Source organism: Pogona vitticeps, chromosome 9 (genome assembly GCF_051106095.1).
Source record: "Pogona vitticeps strain Pit_001003342236 chromosome 9, PviZW2.1, whole genome shotgun sequence".
Lineage (NCBI taxonomy): Eukaryota > Metazoa > Chordata > Lepidosauria > Squamata > Agamidae > Pogona > Pogona vitticeps.
This window is the reverse complement of record NC_135791.1, coordinates 23,530,112-23,552,862: the sequence shown is the minus strand read 5'-3', so window position 1 is coordinate 23,552,862 and position 22,751 is coordinate 23,530,112. Positions and strand designations below refer to the sequence as shown.

General features: G+C 45.2%; 3 protein-coding genes across 6 annotated transcripts; 2 read left to right on the top strand and 1 right to left on the bottom strand.

Annotated features, from left to right (window-relative positions):
- Window positions 1-250: 250 nt before the first annotated feature.
- LOC110071309 (uncharacterized) lies at window positions 251-15,886 on the top strand. 4 transcript variants are annotated; one of them, XM_078380128.1, is made up of 3 exons: window positions 251-978; window positions 13,894-14,026; window positions 15,197-15,886. In XM_078380128.1, the coding sequence occupies exons 1-3, from the start codon at window positions 933-935 to the stop codon at window positions 15,711-15,713; spliced, it is 696 nt and encodes a 231-aa protein (XP_078236254.1). In that variant the 5' UTR covers window positions 251-932; the 3' UTR covers window positions 15,714-15,886. The 4 variants fall into 4 exon arrangements, with proteins under 4 accessions (XP_078236254.1, XP_020668177.3, XP_020668176.3 ...); XM_020812518.3 differs by lacking the exons at window positions 13,894-14,026; window positions 15,197-15,886 and adding exons at window positions 1,755-1,887; window positions 3,627-4,284; XM_020812517.3 differs by lacking the exons at window positions 13,894-14,026; window positions 15,197-15,886 and adding exons at window positions 1,737-1,887; window positions 3,627-4,284.
- LOC110089460 (uncharacterized) lies at window positions 6,119-10,302 on the top strand. The gene is made up of 3 exons (XM_020812549.3): window positions 6,119-6,259; window positions 8,533-8,665; window positions 9,632-10,302. The coding sequence occupies exons 1-3, from the start codon at window positions 6,214-6,216 to the stop codon at window positions 10,146-10,148; spliced, it is 696 nt and encodes a 231-aa protein (XP_020668208.3). The 5' UTR covers window positions 6,119-6,213; the 3' UTR covers window positions 10,149-10,302.
- Window positions 15,887-17,147: 1,261 nt separating the features above from the next.
- LOC110071310 (uncharacterized) lies at window positions 17,148-21,272 on the bottom strand. Its single transcript, XM_020779006.3, has 3 exons — window positions 21,134-21,272; window positions 19,404-19,554; window positions 17,148-17,838 (listed from the first exon to the last, which is right to left on the bottom strand). Exons 1-3 carry the CDS (start codon window positions 21,174-21,176, stop codon window positions 17,346-17,348), a joined length of 687 nt encoding a protein of 228 aa, XP_020634665.2. The 5' UTR covers window positions 21,177-21,272; the 3' UTR covers window positions 17,148-17,345.
- Between the last annotated feature and the right edge of the window lie 1,479 nt (window positions 21,273-22,751).

Below are 22,751 nucleotides of genomic sequence, written 5' to 3'. Positions count from 1 at the left end.
GAGGAAAGGCACAATCTAGGTGTCCCAAGTAAAAATCCAATCGAAATCAATAACCCTCCTAGGGTTCATAGAATCATGGCATGGTATGTTATGTGCTATCAAGTCAGCAGTGACCTATACCCACACGGAGAGCTTTTAAGAAAAGTGAGATATTTAAGGAGTAGTTTTACTAGTTCCACGCGATCCCCTAGAGAAACCCCCTTGCCTTCTGAGAAACCGAGGCGTTGAGTGAAACTGTCAGAACGAATCTCGTCCATTATTACTTCAGGCTTTGCTGCTCCTTTCTTCCCTCACTCCTTTCTGGGAGATCATGGTGATGAGCCCACCAAGATCATAGAAACATTCCTCATCTCCGGAAGCCACTACTCTGGTCTGTGAAGGAACCTCATGTATAGAGGCCACCATCATCCCATCGTCCGATCAATCACAGAGCTGAGTTGTGTTCTTGGAACCCCTCAGAGGCTGCCCCGATGTTCCATAGAGCCCAGGAGAGCCTTTCTTAGGGAGAGCCACAGAGACCTACAGAGGCCATCTTGCCTTCTGAGAAACCAAGGAGTTGGGTGAAACTCTCAGAACGAATCTCATCACAGAATGGGGAGGAATTGTGCATGTTTCTGTTATTCCTTACACCTTCCTGCTCCTTTCCTCACTCCCATTATGTCACAAATTACAGGGCGCGATCTTCCCATTTTGTCTCTTCTTTTGTTTGTTCATTTATTCAATGTCAGTTCATAGCCCTCTGGTTCTAGACCTGGTGTCTGCCAACACAGGACATGGTGGACAAAATTACTGCACATGGATGAAGATGCCATAGTCCTATGCCACGTAGATTAATGAATGACCAGAGGCAAAGATAGAGAGGGGCCCTTTATAACCACCCGGGTTTCCCCCGTTCAGATACAGCCTGAGTTCCCAGTGCTTCCAGACTCACCATGATGAAGTTCCTGGTCCTCATTGTGGCGTTGGTTATCACCACAGGTGAGTGGAGAGGAAATTCCAAACTCTGTTCTTCAGGACCAGGGGACTGGTTTTCATTGCAAGCTAAAACTAAACCATTTTAAAAGCAAGCTTACTGCTGCCCGGTTTTATCCAGAAGGAAAAGCAACCAACGGCCAGCATGGATTTCAGATCACGGGCAATCTCTCTTCCTCCTTTAGTGACCTTTTTGATGAATTCCCTGGATCTTGATTGTTTCATATCCACACAAGCAAAGGCACCAGGTATAGATCTGGTGAGATCTGGATCATCACTTTCAGGTGATCAGGAAATCAAAGGAGATCAGCCACTCCTTTCCGAATTGTAAACCTACACGGAAATACAGAGGCTGGTGAAGTCTTGTTACATCTCCCCATTTGTGCACATCCTCGTGCAATAAGGCTAATCGAAGTGCATGTTAATGCACTAATGCACTATTAATTCTGATAATGGTTCAGCGTTTTCATAAGTTGAGGGGGTTGTATGACCTAATAGAGTCTCGTGGGATGAGCAAAGAGAATGTAGCCTTTCCCCAGTGGAAAAAGTAGAAAGAAAGATTGGAGGCAGCTGTCAAGGGAGTTCTAGATTGTATGTCTTGACAGCTACACAATCGGACTGATCCTTGATGGCTGCCGAGATGTGGACATTGCCCTAGGTTTGTGTTAACGTCCAAGAAACGCTAAAGAAGGCATGCATTTTTCCTAACAAGGGCTAAGCACTGGCCGCTCATTGTTGCTTTTAGCGGGTAACACAATTTGCAGGCTGTTTTTATATCTCAGGATCCCAGGCTGCTGAAGATCCAGGTGAAGTTTCAAAAGAGGAGAAATGGAGCTCCTATGTGGTTCAGATTTACTACTGGGCAATAGACAAAGTGCTCACATTTTCAGAAACAAAGACTGGCCGGACTTTGTCGTAAGTAAATCCATTATGCGTGTAATAGCTACCCTGCACAGTTCTAGCATTTGGGTTCCACTTTAGCTACCTGGATTCTATCCTGAGAAATTGTGGGATTGGTCATTGGGTGATGGGTGTAGAGGTCTCTGCTGTGGTTCAAAGGAGAGCCTGGAGTGCTTTAGCCGAGACGTCCAGGTGCCTCACCAAACTACGGCTCCCAGGATTCCATTGCAGGAATCTCTAGGTTAGAATGGCATAGAGATGTTGCAATCTAAATACCCTCACAGCCGACATACCTTGCACTGAAACTGACAAATGGCCCCATAAGGGCTCGATCACATGTCTGAAAAGAACTCCAGTTATACTGATTATTTTCACCCCCCTCTTAAAACGGTACATTTCCCCCATTTGTCTCATGGTATATACATTGGTGGCAGTGTTTACATTGTTTTTAATTGCATCAATTCATTTCTTTTTACTTGAGCCATTATAGCAGGCCGCACTGCTCTTTAATTTTGTATCGATTCATTTTCTCTATTGTTTCTTGGGGCAATCCAGGCCCCCTTGTCCTTTAAAAAAAAGTGTTACATCGACAATGCAATAAGAGAGGTCTGAGCCTTCTCTCCTCCTCCCCTTTTCCCTTCCCTCCTTTACGCACTCATCTCCTTTTCCTTATTTCCCTGCATATCTCTCCCTCTCAGTTCTTGGCTTTCATTTTTCTTTTCCCTTTTACACAGCATCAGGAGGAGGAAGGTTTTTTAAAAAGACTTGCAAAATATTGTGAAGAGCGGGATTTTAAAATAAGAGAGAGGAGGCCTTCATACAAGACCCCTTTCTTTAAAATTTAAAGCAGGAAGTGTTCCTTTCTTGGCTTAAGCCCTCTTTCACCCAGAAGAGAGGGGGAGAAGGCTGCCTGCTTCAGAGCAATGTTAGTGGAAATAGCAGCTACTAGCCATTTACCAATATCTCTTTTTAAAAAAAAAAAATTAGAAGGCTACAAGCGCAGGGACCACTCCACAAAGGAAATAAATTGACAGCAAAATTCACACATGCTGAAATGATAAGGAATGAAACAATTCATCATTGGTACAATTGAAAACCACTCTTCCTGAGAAGTAGAAATAAACTGATTGTTGGGGAGAATTATTTAAGCCGCCTATTAAGGAGAAAGGCAGCATTAAAAAAAAATTAAGTAAAAAAATAATAATGAATAAACTGATGTCAGCCATGCCTCCTGTGAATGGCAAATTACTGAAATGATCCAAATAACAGCCAAAATGGTATAACTGGGGATCTTTTCACAGGTGTGATTGAGCCATCATTTAGGATCCCCTGGTTGGAATATTGAAATATGCTGGCTTAATACCGTATTTTTTCGCTCCATAAGACGCACCTCTCCATAAGACATACCAAATTTTTAGGCGAAGAAAACAGGTAAAAATAATCTGGGAATTTTGCTCCATAAAAAGCATACACTTTTCCCCCAATTTCTTTTGGAAAAAAAATGAGTCTTATGGTGTGAAAAATACAGTAACTTCCTAACTATGCGGCGCATAAAATTCAGGGACCCACGGAGAAGAATTAGCTTCAAGTCTTCCACAGTTGTCTACTCCGTATTAGCTAGTTTAACTCATCTGGCCCTTGCTGTCTCAATAATTCACTCGGACTTTTGCTTTCAACCACAGCTTAAGTTGAGTCAAGCCGCATGTTGTATCACTGGATGATCCCTTTCCACCTGTTTTTCCTTCATTCCTCAGAGAGCTGTCTTATAATGTCAGCCAGCGCTGGGATGACCTTCAGCAAGAGTTTCCACCAGATATCCAACAAACTTTGGAGCTGGTGGGTGAACTAGCAGGAGCTATTTGGCGGAAATCTAATCATGCTGCAGAGGAACTGTACCGCAGACAGGACCTTGGTGAGCCACTGGCATCTGTAATGTCACATTATTTTGACCCAGTCCGTGAGATGGTCGAAATATGCTTAGAGCCCTTCCGACCCACCCTGGATTACATGTTGAACGAGAAGCTGCCCAAGGAGCTCAATATCCTGGACGCTCCTTTCTCCTTTTACTTCAAGTGACTGCAAGACACTCAGACGTCCCTCCAACCCTTTGCCAACCAAGTGCACACCTATTTCAGACAAATGGTGGAGGCTCTTCACAAGAACCTGAAGCCTTACCTGAGACCCATTCTGGACGAGAGTGAAAAATACAAAATGGAGGCCAGGGAGTGGTCTCTCACCTCTATCTTTCCCCCCAACACATGACCTCCCCCCGTGATTAATGGAGGGAGGATAGATTAGTGATCTCTAAAGTAATCAGTGTGAAAGGGGTCACTGAAATAATGTTGTGGGTGGTAATTGCAAATGACCCTTTCCAGCCGATATAATAAAGGATAGTCAACAACTCCTGGAGAACCGTTGTGCTATGTTGTGTCTCTTTCTCTTTCATTATCTAGATTACAATTAAAGGATTTATTTGTATGTGGCTAGACCTTCTGCCGGTTGTTGTCTTCCATCCTGAAATCTTACACTGACTGAAGACTGGTATCCATTACAGCATTGGTTCCCATACCTTGGGCCTCCAGATGTTCTTGGACTTCAACTCCCAGAAGTCCTGGCCAGCAGATGTGGTGGTGAAGGCTTCTGGGAGTTGTAGTCCAAGAACATCTGGAGGCCCAAGGTTGTGGACCACTGCCTTACAGGATGTCCCCCAGTATTAGTGTATTGCCAGACAGAGCTCTGTAGCTGACGGCAGTCTCCACTCACATGTACCTGGGAGGGTGTGTGTGTCTATATTCTTCAGAATTGCCCAATCACCCTTTTTCTGGGCTGTTATGGTTAGAATGGTGGGCTCACAAGACCTGAGTTCAAATCCACATTGAGCCTCGACGCTCACTGGCCACACCTTCGTCTCTACCTCCCAAAGATGTTTTGAGTGCAGAAAGAGGGGGAGTGAGGACAGCCAACTAGGCTCCTTTGAGTTTCGTTTGGAGGAAAGGCACAATATATGTGCCCCGTTAAGAAGCCAATCAATATTGGGAAGTCAGTTACGGTATTTAAAAGTTGTGTTCACAAAAGAGATAGCAGTGGGACAGTTCTCCGCTGTTGTATTTGCCTAGTTTATAAGGCTATATTAGGCTCTTCCTTCCCAACAAGACCATAGCTATCCTCAGTCTCTCATTTCTGCTTTTTATGGCCAATTTAGACCCATTGCTAATTGCCAGTGAATGTTCATTGATATATAACTAGCAGCATCATGACACAGAGGATGGATAAATGTATGCGAGAGAGTTTAACTCCCAAAATGGCTGAAGACTCAAAATGCAGACCTCTGCTTAATCTCATCTCGTGAAGCACAATTTTGTGTGTCTCCTGGGATCCCCAATCTCTCAAGGGCTGGGAAACCCCATCCACAGTGAAATTTCCCATCTCTAGGAACAGGCTGCTCTCTTTCCCTCAACGCCTCTCCTCATCATATAATAAATGACAGCTGAGGGGCCAAGGGGGAGCCTAGGACAGGCTTGAAGGCTTTGCTTGCATATTCTTAACCCGCAGCCCTGAATATGGAAATAAACAGTCTCTGGTTCCATCTAGTGGCCAGTTCTGATATTGCAAATACAAAAATATCAAAGGAAGAAAAAAGAGTATAGTGTACAGTATATCCTGCCACGTAAGATTAGTATTAAAATGCCATATTATGGTATAGGCTGCCAGGTCAGCACTAATTTATAGCCAGCCTGGCATTGCTTTCATGGAAAGTGAGACATTTAAGGAGTGGTTTCAAAGGGTAAACCACTTCTGAATATTTTCTATGCATCATGAGTCAGAATGGACTTGATGGCACAACATTATTATTTACTGGTTTAAATTACTCTACCCCACTACCACTGCCTGCCAGAGAGGCCATCTTCTAAGAAACCAAGGAGCTGAGTGATGTTGTCAAAAACAAAAAAATCTCATTACACAATGGGGCTGTAAGAGTGTTTTCCTTATTTCTCGGGTTTTCTTCCTCACTTCTTTCCTCACGTCCTGTCCCTCACAAAGAATAGGCCAGGACATTTCCACTTTTCTGGAAAGGTCCTGCCCTATTCTTTGTGAGGGACAGGATGGTAAAATGAGCTGGGGACTCATTTTACCGACCTCGGAAGGATAGAAGGCTGAGTGAACCTTGAGCTGGCTACCTGGGATTGAACCCCAGGTTGTGAGCACAGTTTTGGCTGCAGTACAGCTGTCCTGTATGGGTTAATGAATGACCAAAGGCAAAGATAGAAAGGGACCGTTATATCCTCTTCCAGCTTTCCCTGCTCAGATACAGCCTATGCTCCCAGTGCTTCCAGGCTCACCATGATGAAGTTCCTGGCCATCATTGTGGCGTTCGTTGTCATTACAGGTGAGTGGAGAGGAAGTTCTAAATCCTGTTCTTTGGGATGAGGGGGCTGGATTTCAATACAAATTTAAACTAAACTTTCTCAAAAGCGAGCTTAATGCTTCTGTGTTTTATCCAGAAGGAAAAGCAGCCAACAGTCAGTATGCGGTTCAGATGATAAGAAATCTCTCTTCCTCTAGTGAACTTTTTCATGAATTCGCTGGCTCTTGGTTGCTACGTTGGCTTGGGCATGTTGTGAGAATGACTGATGGTCAGATTCCAAAAGATCTCCTGGATGGAGAATTAGTGAAGGGAAATCACCCCAGAGGGAGATCACAGCTGTGATACAAGGATACCTGCAAGCAGGATCTGAAGGCCTTAGGAATGGACCTCAACAGATGGGAAACCTTGACCTCTGATCGTTCAGCCTGGAGGCAGGCAGTGCATCACGGCCTCTCCCAATTTGAAGAGACCCTTGTCCAGCAGGCCGAGGCAAAGAGGCAGTCCCGAAACCAGCCAAATCAGGGAGCTGGACAGGGGACAGATTGTATTTGTCTTCAGTGTGGAAGGGATGGTCACTCTCAAATTGGCCTCCTCAGCCACACTAGATGCTGTTCCAAGTCCTCCGTACAGAGCACGTTACCATAGTCTCTCGAGACTGAAGGATGCCTAATCTCAGGTTGCCACATTCACATATGGAAAGTCACAAGGTTTAGATACACTTGTGGGTGGAATCTGGATTGTCACATTCACCCAGTTTATAAGGTAGATCAGCCACTCCCTTTCTGGTTCCAAGTTACAAACTTTGTCAAGGCGTCCCCATCGGGGCTTAGTTATTAGAGTGATCCACTGGGTTGAAGAGATCCTGCAAGATTACGCAGGGATCGAACTGGAAATGGTAAAGGGCAGTCTTTGCTCCTGTTGTTCTCGTATGCAGGAGTGTGTGTGTGTGTGTGTGTGTGTGTGTGTGTGTGTGTGAGAGAGAGAGAGAGAGAGAGAGAGAGAGAGAGAGACTGGAAGACAGACAGACAGACACTTTCACCTTAGCTGCCCCCCTCATTCTGGGAAGGCCTGCCACTTAACCCATGAGGAAATTGGCCAGCTCATCTGCCTTGCTGGAGGCCCATCTTGTTTGCATAAGCAAAGTCTTCACTGTAAATATATGCTTTCAGGCTAATAGCCAAGATACTGCTGGATAGCTCAGTGGCTTAGGTCTGTGGCTGCGAAGCCAGACGTTGGGAGTTTGATTCCCCCACTGGGCCTCCTTGTCAAGGGCTGGACTTGATGATCCATAGGGTCCCTTCCAGCTCTGCAGTTCAAAGAACATACGGAGATGAATTCCATTCCTTGGTATATTGTACATGCCAAAACGACACAGGATGGAAAATGCACTGTTGACACCCATGGGTGTTCGTTGTCGTGGCCTACTGAAACAGGCCTTTAAAATGGGCTTATATGTAGACGAGCAAGGCCATGGAACAACTCGGTGATCAAGATTCAATTTGGGTGCTTAAATACACAAGCTAGACTTGAAGACAACAGCATCACAAAAAAAGGGAGTAAAACAACACAATTGGATGTCTCCTTGCTGGGTTCCGTTGCCCTCTTGCGCTAAAAACACGATACAGTTGCAGGAAAATGGATGGAGCACATCTGGAGCCACATCAGCACCACTGAAGGGAGTTGAAAGCTCTCCGTTTGGGGAAGGAAGCAGATGGTGCTGGGCAATTAATTAGTGACGTCCTTCTTCCCATTCCAGGGCTGGACAGATGCTTATTCAAGACAAGCTGTTTTGCAAGTGGGAGAAGCGGGTGGCCACCAGCCTGCATCGACTGATATTGATGCAGGGTTGCTGTAATGCATGAAATTTTTCTAAATATGAACTCAGAGGTGGCCTTGCCTGCATACGGGCAATTGATCTGCATGTGTATGCACGAATGAAGGGTACAATGCATTAATCCTGATAACTAATCATAGTTTTAATAAATAATTAGGGGGGAACTTTAGGAAGTAAAGGAGTCACGTGGGATGAGCAAAGAGAACATAGTGGAACATGCACAGGGGAAATTGGATGTAGGTGTCTTCAGAGTTCCAGATAACAGGTCTTAACGGCTGCACCATCAGGCTAATCTTTGATGGCCCCATGTCTCCGTGAAATGTAAGGAAAAATTAAGGAAGGCATCCATCTTTCCCAACAAGGGCTAAGGATTGGCAGCTCCTTGCTCGACCAATCAACTCTCCTACGGCTCACTGTCTTTCGTGGACCACACAATGTGCCAGCTGGTTTTGTCTTCCAGGATCCCAGGCTTCTGATGATGAAAGCCGAATTCCAAGAGTGGAGGAACTGCTCAGATACTGGTTTGGTTTGCCCACGGCATCAGATTTCATATGGGACAACTTTAGCGAATCAAAGACTGGGCAGGAATTGTCGTAAGTAAATCTGTTATTTGTGTCATCGCTACAGTGTACAGTTCTAGCGGTCGGATTCCCCTTGAACTACCAGGGTGCTATCCTGTGAGGTTTTTCGAATTTGTCATTTGGTATACAAGTATCTACAGGGACGTGGTGGTGCTGCGGGTTAAACCGCAGAAGCCTGTGCTGCAGGGTCAGAAGACCAGCAGTCGTAAGATCGAATCCACGCGACGGAGTGAGCTCCCGTCGCTTGTCCCAGCTCGTGCCAGCCTACCGGTTCGAAAGCATGCAAATGCAAGTAGATAAATAGGGACCACTTCAGTGGGAAGGTAACAGCGTTCTGTGTCTAAGTCGCACTGGCCATGTGACCACGGAAGATTGTCTCCGGACAAATGCTGGCTCTATGGCTTGGAAACGGGGATGAGCACCACGCCCTAGAGTCGGACACGACTGGACAAAAATTGTCAAGGAGAACCTTTACCTTTACCTTTACCTATACAAGTATCTGCTTTGGTTCAAGAGTGGGCCCTGGAGAGCTCTAGCCAAGAATTGAAGATCCCCAACCCAACTACAGCTCCAATGATTCAGTGGGAGAAATCTCTATGCTATAATGGCATACAGATCTTGCATTCCAAATATCTTCACATCCGAGTTTCCTTACCTTAAATCTGACCAATGGCCCTTCTAAATTAGGACCATCCTAGTGGCCTCCCGTGTCCCGCTCTTCTCCAGGGAATTTGGGTTAAGCTTCCCATAAGGCGTATAGTGAGCGATGGGTGATTCCAGCTTGAGGGCACCAAACTCATCTACTCATTGATGTTGATGAGTGGTACCCCTCCAAGATTTTGTACATGGCGGTGCAGTGGATCAAAACTAAGAGCCTTTCACTGTCAAATCGCAGCTTAGTTTGGGTCAAGCCACATGTTGTACCACTGAATGGCAACTTTCCTCATGTTTTTTCCCTTCTTCCCTCTTCTTCTGCAGAGGCCTGTTCCATAATGCGAGCCAACAATTTCATAAATTTGACCGAGAGATTCCATCAGAGTTCACAGAACCCTTGCATCTCGTGAGTGCTGTATATACAGGTGTTATGCTGAAAGCTTATAGCGCTGTAACTGAGCTGAGAGACCAGCAGAACCTTCAAGAACCACTGATAAACCTACTGGCGTATTATGTTGAACCCGTCCTGGAGAGGATGGAACCATATTTCGAGTCCTTCGGACCTATGCTCAATGACGAACTGAGATACATTCATGAGAAATTGCCGGAGTATTTTAAACCTCTTGACGATGGGCTCTTCTTCTACCTCAAGAAGTTGGAAGACGCTAAACCGACCCTCCAAGCCATCGCCGACCAAACGCTGACTCGTTTCAGACAAGGGCTGGAGGCTCTTCACAAGAACCTGAATCCTTACCTGAAACCCCTTCTGGAGGAGAGCAAAAAACACGAAACAGAGTTTAGGGATTGGGTTCACGCCTCCATATTTCCCTCAGACTCGTGATTTTTTTTTTCATGAGTAAGGGGGAGTGATGCATTGTGGATCTTTAAGAAAATCGGTGTGAAAGGGGTCACTAAAATGATGTGGTGGGCAGTAATTTGTAAGCTCCCCGCCAGGTGATATAATAAAGGAGACATTTTAAAAAATGGCTAGCCAACCACTGTTTTACGTTGTCTTTCTTTTTCCTTCGTTATCCAGATAATAGTGTTGATTAAAGGGTTGATTTGTACATGTCTCGGCTTACTCTCAGTTCCTGTCTTTGATCCTAAAGTTATACACTGACTGAAGACTCGAACACATAACTAGATGCCCCCCAGTATCAGCATATCGTCAAATATAGCTCCCTCACTGATGCAGCCTCTACACGCATGTAGCTGAGAAGGAGACCTACATCCTTAAGAATGCCCAGTCAACCATTTCCAATCACTCCCGGAGCCCTGCTCTCTTCCCACTCATCTAGCCACTCAGCAGCCATGCAGGGAGATTCGTCCTCCCTCCCCCTGCCTGGAGTAGCTAGATGAGTGGAAAGAGAGGGGCACGCCAGGAGCAACTGGAAGGCTGAGCAAGGCTGACGTCCCTGCTGGATGCATGAGTGGATGCTCCAGTCCCATACCCGAATACGGATACCTCCATCGCTAGTACACATTCTTAACCCATAGCCCAGAATCATTGAGATTAAATACTCTCTGGTTCCTTCTAGTGGCCAATTCTGATATTGCACCTTGCAAATACTGACAAAAAATATCAAAAGAAGGAAGAACACATATATTGCCACATAAGATTGCTATTAAAATGTCATGTTATGTTATGCGCCGTGGAGTCAGCACTAATTTATCGCCAACCTGATGATGCTTTCAAGGAAAGTGAGATAATTAAGGAGTGGTTTTGAATGGTGAACCACTTCTCAATATTATCTGCCGGAAAGAGTCGCCAAGAGCCAGAATTAAATTGATGGCACAAATATGTTATTATTATTTACCAATTTAAACTATTCCCTCCTCCAGAGAGGCCACCTTGCCTTTTTAGAAATCAGGGGATTGAGTGATAATGTCAGAACGTATTTCATCACAGAATGAGGAGGAAGACGTGCTTCTGTTATTCCTCAGGCTGTCCTGATCTCTTAAGGCCATGTGAGGTAAGTTAATGAATGGCTGAAGGCAAAGATAGAAAGGGACCATTTGATCCCCTTCCAGCTTTCCCTGTTCAGATACAGCCTGTGCTCCCAGTCCTTCCAGACACACCATGATAAACGTCCTGGCCATAATTGTGGCATCGGTTATGTCCCGTTATGTCCAGGGCAGGATCTTTCCGTCTTTGTCTCTTGTTTGTTCATTTATTCAATGTCAGTTCATAGACCTCTGGTTCTAGACCTGGTGTCAGTCAACAGAGGACGTGGTGGACAAAATTACTGCACATGGATGAAGATACCATAGTCCTATGCCACGTAGATTAATGAATGACCAGAGGCAAAGATAGAAAGGGGCCCTTTATCCCCACCTGGGTTTCCCTCGTTCAGAAACAGCCTGAGTTCCCAGTGCTTCCAGACTCGCCATGATGAAGTTCCTGGTCCTCATTGTGGCGTTGGTTATCACCACAGGTGAGTGGAGAGGAAATTCCAAACTCTCTTCTACAGGACCATGGGACTGGTTTTCATTGCAAACTAAAACTAAACCATTTTAAAATCAAGCTTACTGCTGCCCCAATTTATCCAGAAGGGAAAGCAGCCAACGGCCAGCATGCATTTCAGATGATGAGCGATCTCTCTTCCTCCTTTAGTGACCTTTTTCACGAAATTCCCTGGATCTTGGTGGTTTCACATTCACGAGATCAAGGTCGCTAGGTTTTCGATACACCTGCGTGTGAGATCTGGATCCTCCCCTTCACCCTATTTGCAAGGAAGATTAGTCACTCTTTCCAAATGACAAACCTCACTGGAAATTTTCTCCCGACGTTTTTCCAAGTTAGCAAAACGTTACCAACATTTCAATGCAGGACTTTCAACATTAGCCATGTAACGGCGGCGAACCACTAGGTTGAAAGAGATTGTGCAGAAATCCAATTGTAAATTCACACATTGTAAACAGCTCATTCTCTCTTCCTGATCCTCCTCCATGCAGGAGAGATATGGTGTTTATGTGGGTGGGTGTGAGATCGAAAAACACTTGGAATTACTCTGGAATCTTCTTTTCTGTGTGACAGGTGGGGAAATACAGAGGGAGGTGAAGACATTACATCTCATTTCAGCATTTTTCTTGTGATGGCAGGATGTAAGAGGATCTGACGTAGATGTCCCTTTTCTCAAACAGCACTGAATCTCAAGATTCTAGTCTGACATTCAATTGCAGTACAACAGTTCCAAATATGAAAAACTGTTTCTTGATACTGTATAGTAGAGAGTTGACACAGGATTCTTCCAGATGGTATATCTGTTTTCCAGACCTACTGTATACCTATTGATATTTTCCATGTGATCCATAGGGTGTTAAGTTTATCTCATTTAGTGTACTGCTTTTTAAAACACACGCACACAACATGTCTTCCCTCCTTTCTGTCCCGGCTGAAAGCACAATCTGTGTTGAATGTTGTTTTATTGCAAGAGGGTGGAATTAAGAGCTATGGCACTTCCTTTTGAAGTGAATGCAGTGGCAGCGTCCAGGTAGGAAACGTTCAGTTGGCATTAAAAAGAACAGCAGCAAAAGCTTCAGCACGGAATCTCAGGCAGGGTAGTGGATTTCTGTATTTCGTACGGATTTTGGTAACGTTTTCATAAGGAGGAATAGCCTTCAAAATGAGAAGAGAAACTGATGTTTAAAGATATGTTCAGGTGCAAATCCCAGTTTGATTTTACACTCCTTCCTTTCCTTTCCTTCTTTCCTTTCCTTCTTCCCTTCCCTCTTCCCTCTTCCCTCTTCCCTCTTCCCTCTTCCCTCTTCCCTCTTCCCTCTTCCTTCCTTCCTTCCTTCCTTCCTTCCTTCCTTCCTTCCTTCCTTCCTTCCTTCCTTCCTTCCTTCCTTCCTTCCTTCCTTCCTTCCTTCCTTCCTTCCTTCCTTCCTTCCTTCCTTCCTTCCTTCCTTCCTTCCTTCCTTCCTTCCTTCCTTCCTTCCTTCCTTCATCCATCATCAGCTCTTTTCTTCTTTTCTTCCCCTCCCCTTTTCCCCTGCCTGCCTGCCTCTGCTTGGAGATCTCTTTCGAGAGACAGCCCATCATCCCCGAGATAACTAATCCCAAAATCCAATTGATCTTAATTGCTCTTTTTTCCAATACTGTATTCAAATGGACCTCAACCTGTATTGCTTTAGGGTAGCGGTAAGGCATTTCAAAAATGGATTTTCCGGCTGACATTAATTCCATAAGGGTAATTGAGCTTCATGTTAATGCATAAGCACACGAATAATTCTGATTCGTGTGTTCGTGGTTTTCAACAATCATTTGGGGAGATTCTACGAAACCATAAAGTCCCATGGGACGGGCAAAGAGAATGTAACCTTCAACCAGTGGAACAGGAAGAAAGAAAAAAGGGAGGCAGATTTCCAGAATATAAGTGTCAACAGCTGAACAATCAGGTTAATCCTTGATGGTTGGACAGACATGGAGATTGCCCTAGGGCTCGGTTGAATTCCAGGAAACTTTAAGGAAGCTGTGCATTTTTCCAAATGAGAGCTAAGAATTCATAGCCCCTTGTTGGACTAAAGAACCATCCGATGCCTTTAGTGGGCAAGACAATTTGCAGGCTGTTTCTATCTTCCAGGATCCCGGGCTTCCGCAGCACCAGAGCGAGTTTCAAAGGTGAAGGAATTGAGGGATTCCTTCAAGGGACTTCCAATGTTATCCATAGTCATCTGGGGTATGGCAGACAGAAGCAAGACAGCCCCGGAATTGTCGTAAGCAAATCCATTACTGTATATGTTTAATTAGCTACCCTGCATAGACTTGGTGTTGGCTTCCACTTTAGCTACCTGGATTCCATCCTGTGAAATTGTAGGATTGGTCATCTGGTGATGGGTGTAGACGTCTCTCCAGTGGTTGAATGAATGGCCATGGAGTCCTCTAGCCAAGGCCAGTCCAGTTCCCTCTCCCAACTACAACTCCCATGATTCCTTAGGCGGAATCGCTATGTTAAAACAGCGTAGAGATGCTACACTCTAAATATCCTCACAACTGACACGCTTTGATTAAATCTGAACAATGACCCCACTCTCTGTAAATTAGGATCCTTCTATTATCCCCCCACCCCCAAATGGTTGAATGACCTGCTCTTCTGCAGGTATCTTGGATTACGGCTCCCATAAGCTGTACAGTGGGGTCTCTACTTAAGAACTTAATCCGTATTGGAAGGTGGTTCTCAAGCTCAAAAGTTCTTATGTTGAATCTGCATTTCCCATAGGAATGCATTGAAACCATTTAATCCGTATCTGCTCTTTTCCGTCCATAGAAACTACAGTGGAACCTCTACTTAAGAACTTAATCCGTTTTGGAATGGTGTTCTTAAGTTGAAAGGTTCTTAAGTTGAAGCAAAATTTCCCATAGGAATGGACTGAAAACCAATTAATCCGTTCTGGCTGTTTTTTTGTTATGCAGAGGTGCATTCGTACATTGAAGCATTAGTTCCCATAGGAACTAATGCAAAGCTGGTTAATACGTACTCTATCACTAGGGGGAAAAATTTTTTTTAACCTAAGATGACCTAAGGTTAAAAAAAGAGCAGGAAAGGTTTTTTTTTCCCTGTTCTTATCTTGGATTTCTGTTCTCAAGTAGAAGCAAAATTTAGCAAATGGAGCTGTTCTTAAGTTGGATTGTTCTTAAGTAGGGACGTTCTTAAGTAGAGACCCCACTGTATGGTGAATGATGGGTGGCTCCAGCTTGAGGGTACCAAGTCATCTACTCCTGATCTCCATGGATAGGTCGTATCCCTCCAAGCTTTTGGCCTTTTGTAAAGGGCAGAAATTAAAAGTACAAGACGTTTGCTTTCAAATCTCAACACTGTTTGAGTCAAGCCATGTGCTTGAAATACTGAACGATGCCTTTCCCTCTGTTTTTCCATCATTCTGCAGAGACCTGTACCATAATATAAGCCGACAATTGAGTAACTTCCGCCGAGAGATTCCATCAGAGATCAAAGAACCTCTGGAGTTGGTGGGTTCTGTATTAGAAGGTGTTATCAGGAAAACCTATCGTGCTGTAATTGACCTGAGCAACAAGCAGGACATCGAAGAACCACTGATAGACGGACTGTCGTATTATTTTGACTCAGTCCTGGAGAGACTGGAACCCTATTTCGAGTCCTTCAGACCTATCCTCAATGACGAACTGAGATACATAGAAGCGAAATTGTTGGAGTATTTTAAACCTCTCGACGATCAGCTCTTCTTTTATCTTAAGAAGTTGGAAGACGCTCAACCGACCCTCCAAGCTGCTGCCGACCAAACGCTGACTAGTATCAGGCAAGGGCTGGAGGCTCTCCATAAGAACCTGAATCGTTACCTTAAACCCCTTCTGGAGGAGAGCAAAAAACACCAAACAGAGTTTTGGGAGTGGGTTCACGCCCCCATATTTCCCCCAGACCCGTGATTATTTTTTTTCCATGAGTAAGGAGGAGCGATGCATTGTTGATCTCCAAAGAAAAGCGGTGTGGCGGGGGTGACTGAAATAATGTGGTGCATGGTGATTTGTAACAAACAAACAAACCCCAACAGCTGATGTAATAAAGGATACGTCCCCAACAATGCCTGGGCAGCCACTGATTTATGTTGTGTTTGTTACTCCTTCGTTGTCCAGAAGTTAATTCAAGGGGTCCTTTGCCAATGGCCTCTTCCCAGTTGTCGTCTTCCGTACCGAAGTCTCTCACTAACTGAAGACTGGTATCCATGACAAGATGGCCCCATGTCTTCTTGCTTGATCCTATTGCATTTTTGCACTGAAGCCACAACACAGACCCTGGTTATATGGCAGAAATGTTTTCTAGTTCTTCCAATACTTTCCATATCTCTGCTGTACTGAACCATAGACAAGCAGTTTTTATCCTGCGACGAACGTCCGAAGACCTTTTAGCAGGACCCGTTAATTTCTTATTTCAATCGTTATGGCTCGCTACCCCATAATACTGGTTATATTTTCTCTCTTGCTTCAAGAGGCAACTTAGCCCCTTGGTTTCTGCAAAAAAATTTTTAAAAAAATTATTTTTTATCGATACCTTGATATATCAGGAGCATGGTTCCCTCTAAGGTGTGCGACCGCATGAGCATGCGTGACTCCGCCCCCTTCCCCACAGTTTTTCTAATTCCCCCATACACCCCCAGGGATCCTTTACAGCTGCTCTTCTTGTCTGAGCAAGGAAACCTTCATCCCCTTCCAGGTTTCCTTGCTCAGACACAACCTGAGCTTCCAAAACTTTGCCAAACTCAATGCACCATGAGGACGTTCCTGGCCATCATCGTGTCATGGGTTACCATCACAGGTAAGTGGAGAAGAAATTCCAAATCTGGTTCACAAGGAAGATTCTTCCAAATTACTGTTGATTGGTGGCTTGAACACAAATAAACAAAACAACTGAGGTTGTCCTACATATATTGGTTTGCTCAGCAGAAACCCCTAAAAGCTCTAACTGAAACACGGCTGGGGATTCTGGGAGCAATAGTTATTGTTTTTTTAAAGCAACTCTTCAAAGTTTTACTCTATGTTTTGTTTCTTTAAGAGGCTTCCTAGAAAGTCCAGAGTGAGTGGGTCAGTGGAAGAAAACTGGAAGGATGCATGGAACTGCTGGAGAGCTCGGTGGTTTAAGGCTTCCGGCTGCAGAACTAAAGGTTGGGAGTTCGATTCCCCACCGGGCCTCTTTGAGAAGGACTGGACACGGTGACCCATAGGGCCTGTTCCAGCTCTGCAGCTCGAAGATGGGAATGATGATAATTTTTCAGTCTCCTTTCACTGTGAACATCCACAGTGGCTCGTCACCCCTCGAACCTCCCAGTCCTCCCCCCCCCAAAAAAAAATCACAGAGACAACATGGAGAACTCATCATTTGTTCTTTTATTGCTCCAGGAAGGGGATGGTTACAGGCACAAGATGTTGCAAGTTAGAGGATGCTGTTTTCCAGGGGCATTTTGCCCCTCACACCCTGCCTACCAGAGATGGTTGCAGGCCAACACAACCTTCCTTCCATCCTTCTCCTGTTCCCTCCCCGACCTGGATTGCTGGGCCAGATTTTCACTGGAACCGCTCCAGCATGGAGGACCAGGCGGTGTTGAATTTCTCTTGGAAGTCCTCGGCATACGGTTTCAAGTTCTGGTGGACCTGCTCGACGCCTTCGCTGAGGCTTCCCTGGATTTTTTGGGCCAAGGGCTCCACCCCTTGTCGGAACTCTTCGATCTTGCTCTTCAGGTCTTCGGCGAAGGGTTCCAGCTGGGAACGGACCTCCTTCATGTTCTTCTTGAGGTTGGCCGCCAGCTCCGCGCCGGAGGGCAGGGCCTGCCTCACCGTCTTGGCGTGCTGCTCTACCTGGGCCAGCAGCTCCCGCAGCGTGCTGATGCCGCCCTGCACTTTTTGGTTCAGGTCTTCGGCCACGGGCTGTACTTTCTGCTGCAGCTCCCGCAGGTCGGTGATGGCCTTTTGGACCATGTCCTGGGCCGCTGGGGGAAGCTGCTTCTGCAGTTCCTCCTGATAACGTTTGGCATTGTTGATGCTGGTGGCGATACGGGTGCTGCAGAGAAAGAAGAACAGGTTAGCATGGGGAAAAAAATGGACAGGTACACGGTGTTCAGCCTTGATTCTTCTTTTCCATCTAGGGAACTTGGTTTCAGCCATTGGTCCTCTGGATGTCTTGGACTCCAATGCCTAGAATCTCTGACCATCCTTGACACTGGCTGGGACTCCCGGGAGCTGGTATCCAAAACATCGGGAAGAACAAAGGTTGAGAACTGCTGCATCTGAGTGATCCTTACATTGTAATGGTGGGATGGGGCAAAAACAAGGGCTTCTTCACATCATACTTTTAGTGAACCTGTGGAATTTACTTGTATAGAAAACTGAAAACAGTAACTAAAGCGATACAGTTAACACATCATTAGAGTCAGAGCTCCCTTGAAGACGAGTTACCAGAACTGGCCATTAGATGGAGCCAGACAGCATGTATAGTGTTTACTAGAGAAATAGATTTCTGTCCTGTCATTAGCAGAACTAACCAATAAGGGGAGGCAGAGACCATGCTATGTATAGCATGCACAATTAAAATACTGTACAGTACAGTGGTGCCTCGCTTGACGAGGATAATCCGTTCCAGCAAAATCGCTGTAGAACAAAATCCTCCTCTAGCAAAAATAAAAAAACCCATTGAAATGCATTGAAAACCGGTCCAATGCATTCCAATGGGCTAAATACCTAATCTTCCAATGAAGATCCTCCATAGGACGGCTATTTTCTGGTGCCTGTAAAGTGAAAAATGCCTCCTAAAAACGGCGGGGAGCCATTTTGCACAGCAGGTGGCCATTTTGAACCCCGACGGTCAGCTGTTTTCAGATCGTTGTAATGCGAAGAATCGGTTGCCGAAGCAGGGAACCGATCGTCGTAAAGCGATTTTTGGCCATTGAAACATCGTTTTGCGATTGCAAAAGCGATTGCAAAAACCTCACCGTCAAGCAGATTCGTTGTTTTACGAGGTAATCATTAAGCGAGGCACCGCTGTAGTGTTTTTGTAATCTGTGTTTTTCAGAACCTGCAGCAGGAGGCTTGGACCTGATCCCCTTGAGACAGGCGGGGTCTTCCTGTAGTTTGTTTATTCTGACGCAACTCTGATTTGATTTGCACTTCGAAAATTCCTCTTTGGACTGTCTCGTGTACTTAAGACGGTCTAAACTGATGAGAGCAAATGCCATAGGCAGTATTCTTTAAATTCTGCCCCCATACCTTATGTTTCCAAATAAGAGGTGGACTAACCCTCCAAGTTGATCTTCAGGATATCCTGAACCGTCTATCTAACAAACACCATCTTTTTAGACAATGCTGGGGTAATAATGAGAAGGCACACATTCCTCTCTCTCTCTGTGCTTTCCTGGAACTCTTGAAACAGGACTGAGGGCAACGTCTCCCTCCCTAAGGCTTTGCGGTGCTTCTGTTATCAAAGTCAACATCCACGGGATGCTGACCTTGTGCTGGGTCAGGACAACCTGTAATTGGGGGGCAGGAGAGGAGGGGAGCGATGGAGCAGTGGTGAGGACGGACCGTTGGCCGTTTGGCCCAGCCTTTGCCAACTCCCTTTGGCCCGCTTACTTGAGCTCCTTGCCGAACTCTGAATTACGGATTGCCTCCAGGTTTTCCGCGGTCATTTTGGTAGCCTTGTCGAGATACTCCCGGATGGTGCTGTGGATTTGCTCCAGACATGGTCTGGCGGGCTCGTCGTTAAGAGAAGCAGCCTCGGAACCTGCAGGAAGAGGAAGGAAGGGCAGGAAAGCCAGCCTAGATGACCAAAGTCATTGCTATGGGTTTTATTTAACAATAATCTGGGAAAGCATCTACGCTTTACGATCTACATACCCGCTTAACTGCCCAGGCTGCCTCGTAGGCAATCCTGGGGCTTCTAGTTTGGGGAGGAACTTGAGATTTCTCTCCTCTGTTCAAAGAAATGCACAAAAACATATTCTGGCAGAGGACTGAGAAAACATCTCCAGATCCATAAGATAGGGACATGGCAGATTGGTATCACAGTGCCTATAACTATGTTGTGCGGATAAATGTGAGACCACAGGTAACCCACAACTCCTGATGTAAGGTGGGCAGAAACCAGGGAAACAGCCTTTTAGTTGTGACCCTCCTTCAATGGACCCCTGCCCAGTGCCCCAAAATCTGTCCAGTGTTGAGCCCTTGATCCTTTCCAAGCTTGACACTGGATTTTTCCCCCCAAATCGTCTTTGAAATCCTCAGTTTTTTAATCATCTGTGAGATGGGTTCACGCTGCTGAATCCTCACCCGTCGCTCCTTTTCTCTGTGTTTGCTGTTTTTAGTTTTTCTCTTGCTCATTGCCATACTTTATATTCCGGATTGTACGCCCCCTTAGATTTCTAACGGATCCAAGGGATAGGGAATGAATTGATGCAGAAAGAACAAGGAGTCCTCTCTTAGAAACAGACAAATATTAAAGCAACATGGTCCATCACAGACGGAGCTCCTTGTAATTAAATAATTGACTTTTTCTAGGTGTAGACAGTAATCACTCAATCCCCCTTTTCTCTTCTCTCTGTGCCATTTCCAGAACAGTTAGAAGGGCAGCACACAAAATTAGATAAGCACAGCAGCAGTTTATGAACAAATTTGGCAACTCAAACTTCCCCATTTGCTGGATAGCTCAGTGATTTGGCCGCTGGCTGGGAGTTCGATTCCCCAGTGAGCCTCCTTGGCAGGGGCTGGACTGGATGATCCATTGGACCCCTTCCAGCTTTAAGATGATTATTATATTACTATTTGTAATGATAATGATAATGATGATGATGATAACAACAACAACAACAACTGTGCCTTTCATCATGGTATAAGAAGGAGTCCCAATTATTGAGTCACAATGTCAGAAAAAGGTGCACTTCTCAAACATCTCCCTTTCATGTGGCAGCATAAATGATCAATACACATGAGCTGTGGAAGTTCTGTGGACATTATTCTGATTATTTCCAGATAGCCTTGTGGGACACTGGTTAAACTGCAATACTGCAACGAAAACTCTGCTCACAACCTGGGTTCAAACCCAAGCAGTCGGCTTGAGGTTCACTCAGCCTTCCATCCTTCTGAGGTGAGTAAACGGAGTACCCATCTTGCTGGAATGGGGAGAGGGCAAAAGGTAGCCTGCATAATTGAATAGTAAATTGCCCCAAGAGTGCTTTAAGTGTTATGGGGCAGTCTATGAGCAGCAGTTTTAATTATTAAAAGATTAGGATGTTCATCTTTCTTGCCAGAAGGGTATGCGAGAGCGCAGAAGAGAAAGATAGGAAGAGACGGAGGAAGAAACTCACCTGTCAAGATGGCCAAAGCCAGAAAAACGACGCAGAACTTCATGGCGAAGACGGCTCAAGTCACTGGAAGACGACAATATTGGAAATGCCGGTCGGAACATAAAAAGATCAATTTATGGGGTGACCAAAAGCAGGACAGGGTGACCACCTTTCCCCTGTCATTCATTAACCCTACGTTGCAAATAAAATTTGGCAAGAGAAAAAACTCTGGCTTCTTGCCCAGCTAGTTCTCCTCTTCCATGTTTGAAATGAAAGCAAATCCAATCAAATCAGTCGTCTAATGTAAAATGTCTGAGAGGGAGAACAGAATCCTTCCATGGTGCCGAAGGTTATCCTCCGAAAAGAATAGCTTATATCATTTCTACTAGAGGGTCAACTTCTTTTCCCAGTTCTTGTGCATTTAATGGCCGCTTAATGAACTGCCAGGGGCAGTATTTTCTTGACACCTTAGCTTTCTGGGTGCGAGGAGATTTTGGCTTTCAAACAAGCCATCCCTCCAAAAGGGCATTCTGCAAACGAGATTGCCGTGAGGAGAACAGACCAAATGGCATGCCCTTCTGGGTGGCTGAACAACCCATTTAGATCGATTCAGTATCAAGAATTAGAATCACAAATATTAACACGAATTAAAAGACACATTTTCTCACCCAGATACACACAGAATGACAACGTGCAAGGACTCACCACCTCTCGAGGTAATTATTTCCACTGTCGTACTGCTCTAACAGTTAGGATGTTTTTTTCCTGATATTCAACCGAAATCTAGCTTCCTGTCACTTGAGCCCATTGTTGCATGTCCTGCACTCTGGGACGATCAAGAACAGATCCTGTCCCCCCCCCCCCCATAAGATAGCCTTCCAAGTATTTGAAAAGTGCTGTCCTTTCTCTCCCCCCTCATCTTTTCTAATGCCTCCTTTATGTTTTTCCTCACAGGCCTCCATTTCCGGTCCCTTGATCATGCTTGCTTACCTCCTCTGAACCTATTCCATTTTTTTGACATCCTTCTTGAAGTGCGGTTATCCAGAACTCAAGATGGGGGCCTAACCAGTGCTGAGCAGAGGGGAACGATTCTCTCACAGGATTTGGAGACTATACTTCTATTAATGCAGGCTAAAATAGCATTTGCCTTTTTTTTTGCAGCCATGTCACACTGTGGGCTCATGTTCGGCTTGTGATCTACAGTGGTTCCAAGATCCTGTTCGCTCCTAGTTTATATCACTGTCCAGAAAACAGCTGCAAGGATAATAAGGAGACTGAAATCTTCTGAACTGCTTCTGTGTTTCAATTTTTATTTTGCATGCATTCCTAGAAATTGGAACGGCTGTACCTTTGTGGTGTATCCTCGTGGTGCTGTTGTTAAACCGCTGTACTGCAGCCAAGACTGTGCTCACGACCTGGGGTTCAAATCCCAGGTAGCCGGCTCAAGGTTGACTCAACCTTCTATCCTCCTGAGGTCAGTAAAAGGAGCACCCAGCTTGCTGGCAATGTGTAGCCTGCATAGCTAACTTGTGTGTTGGCTTGGGATTCTGAACCAGAAAGAGAACATGGCGGAGTCCAAATAAGTAGTTTCTGCGGATTGCCTAGTTTTACACCCATCACTGTGATATATGGAACAAGC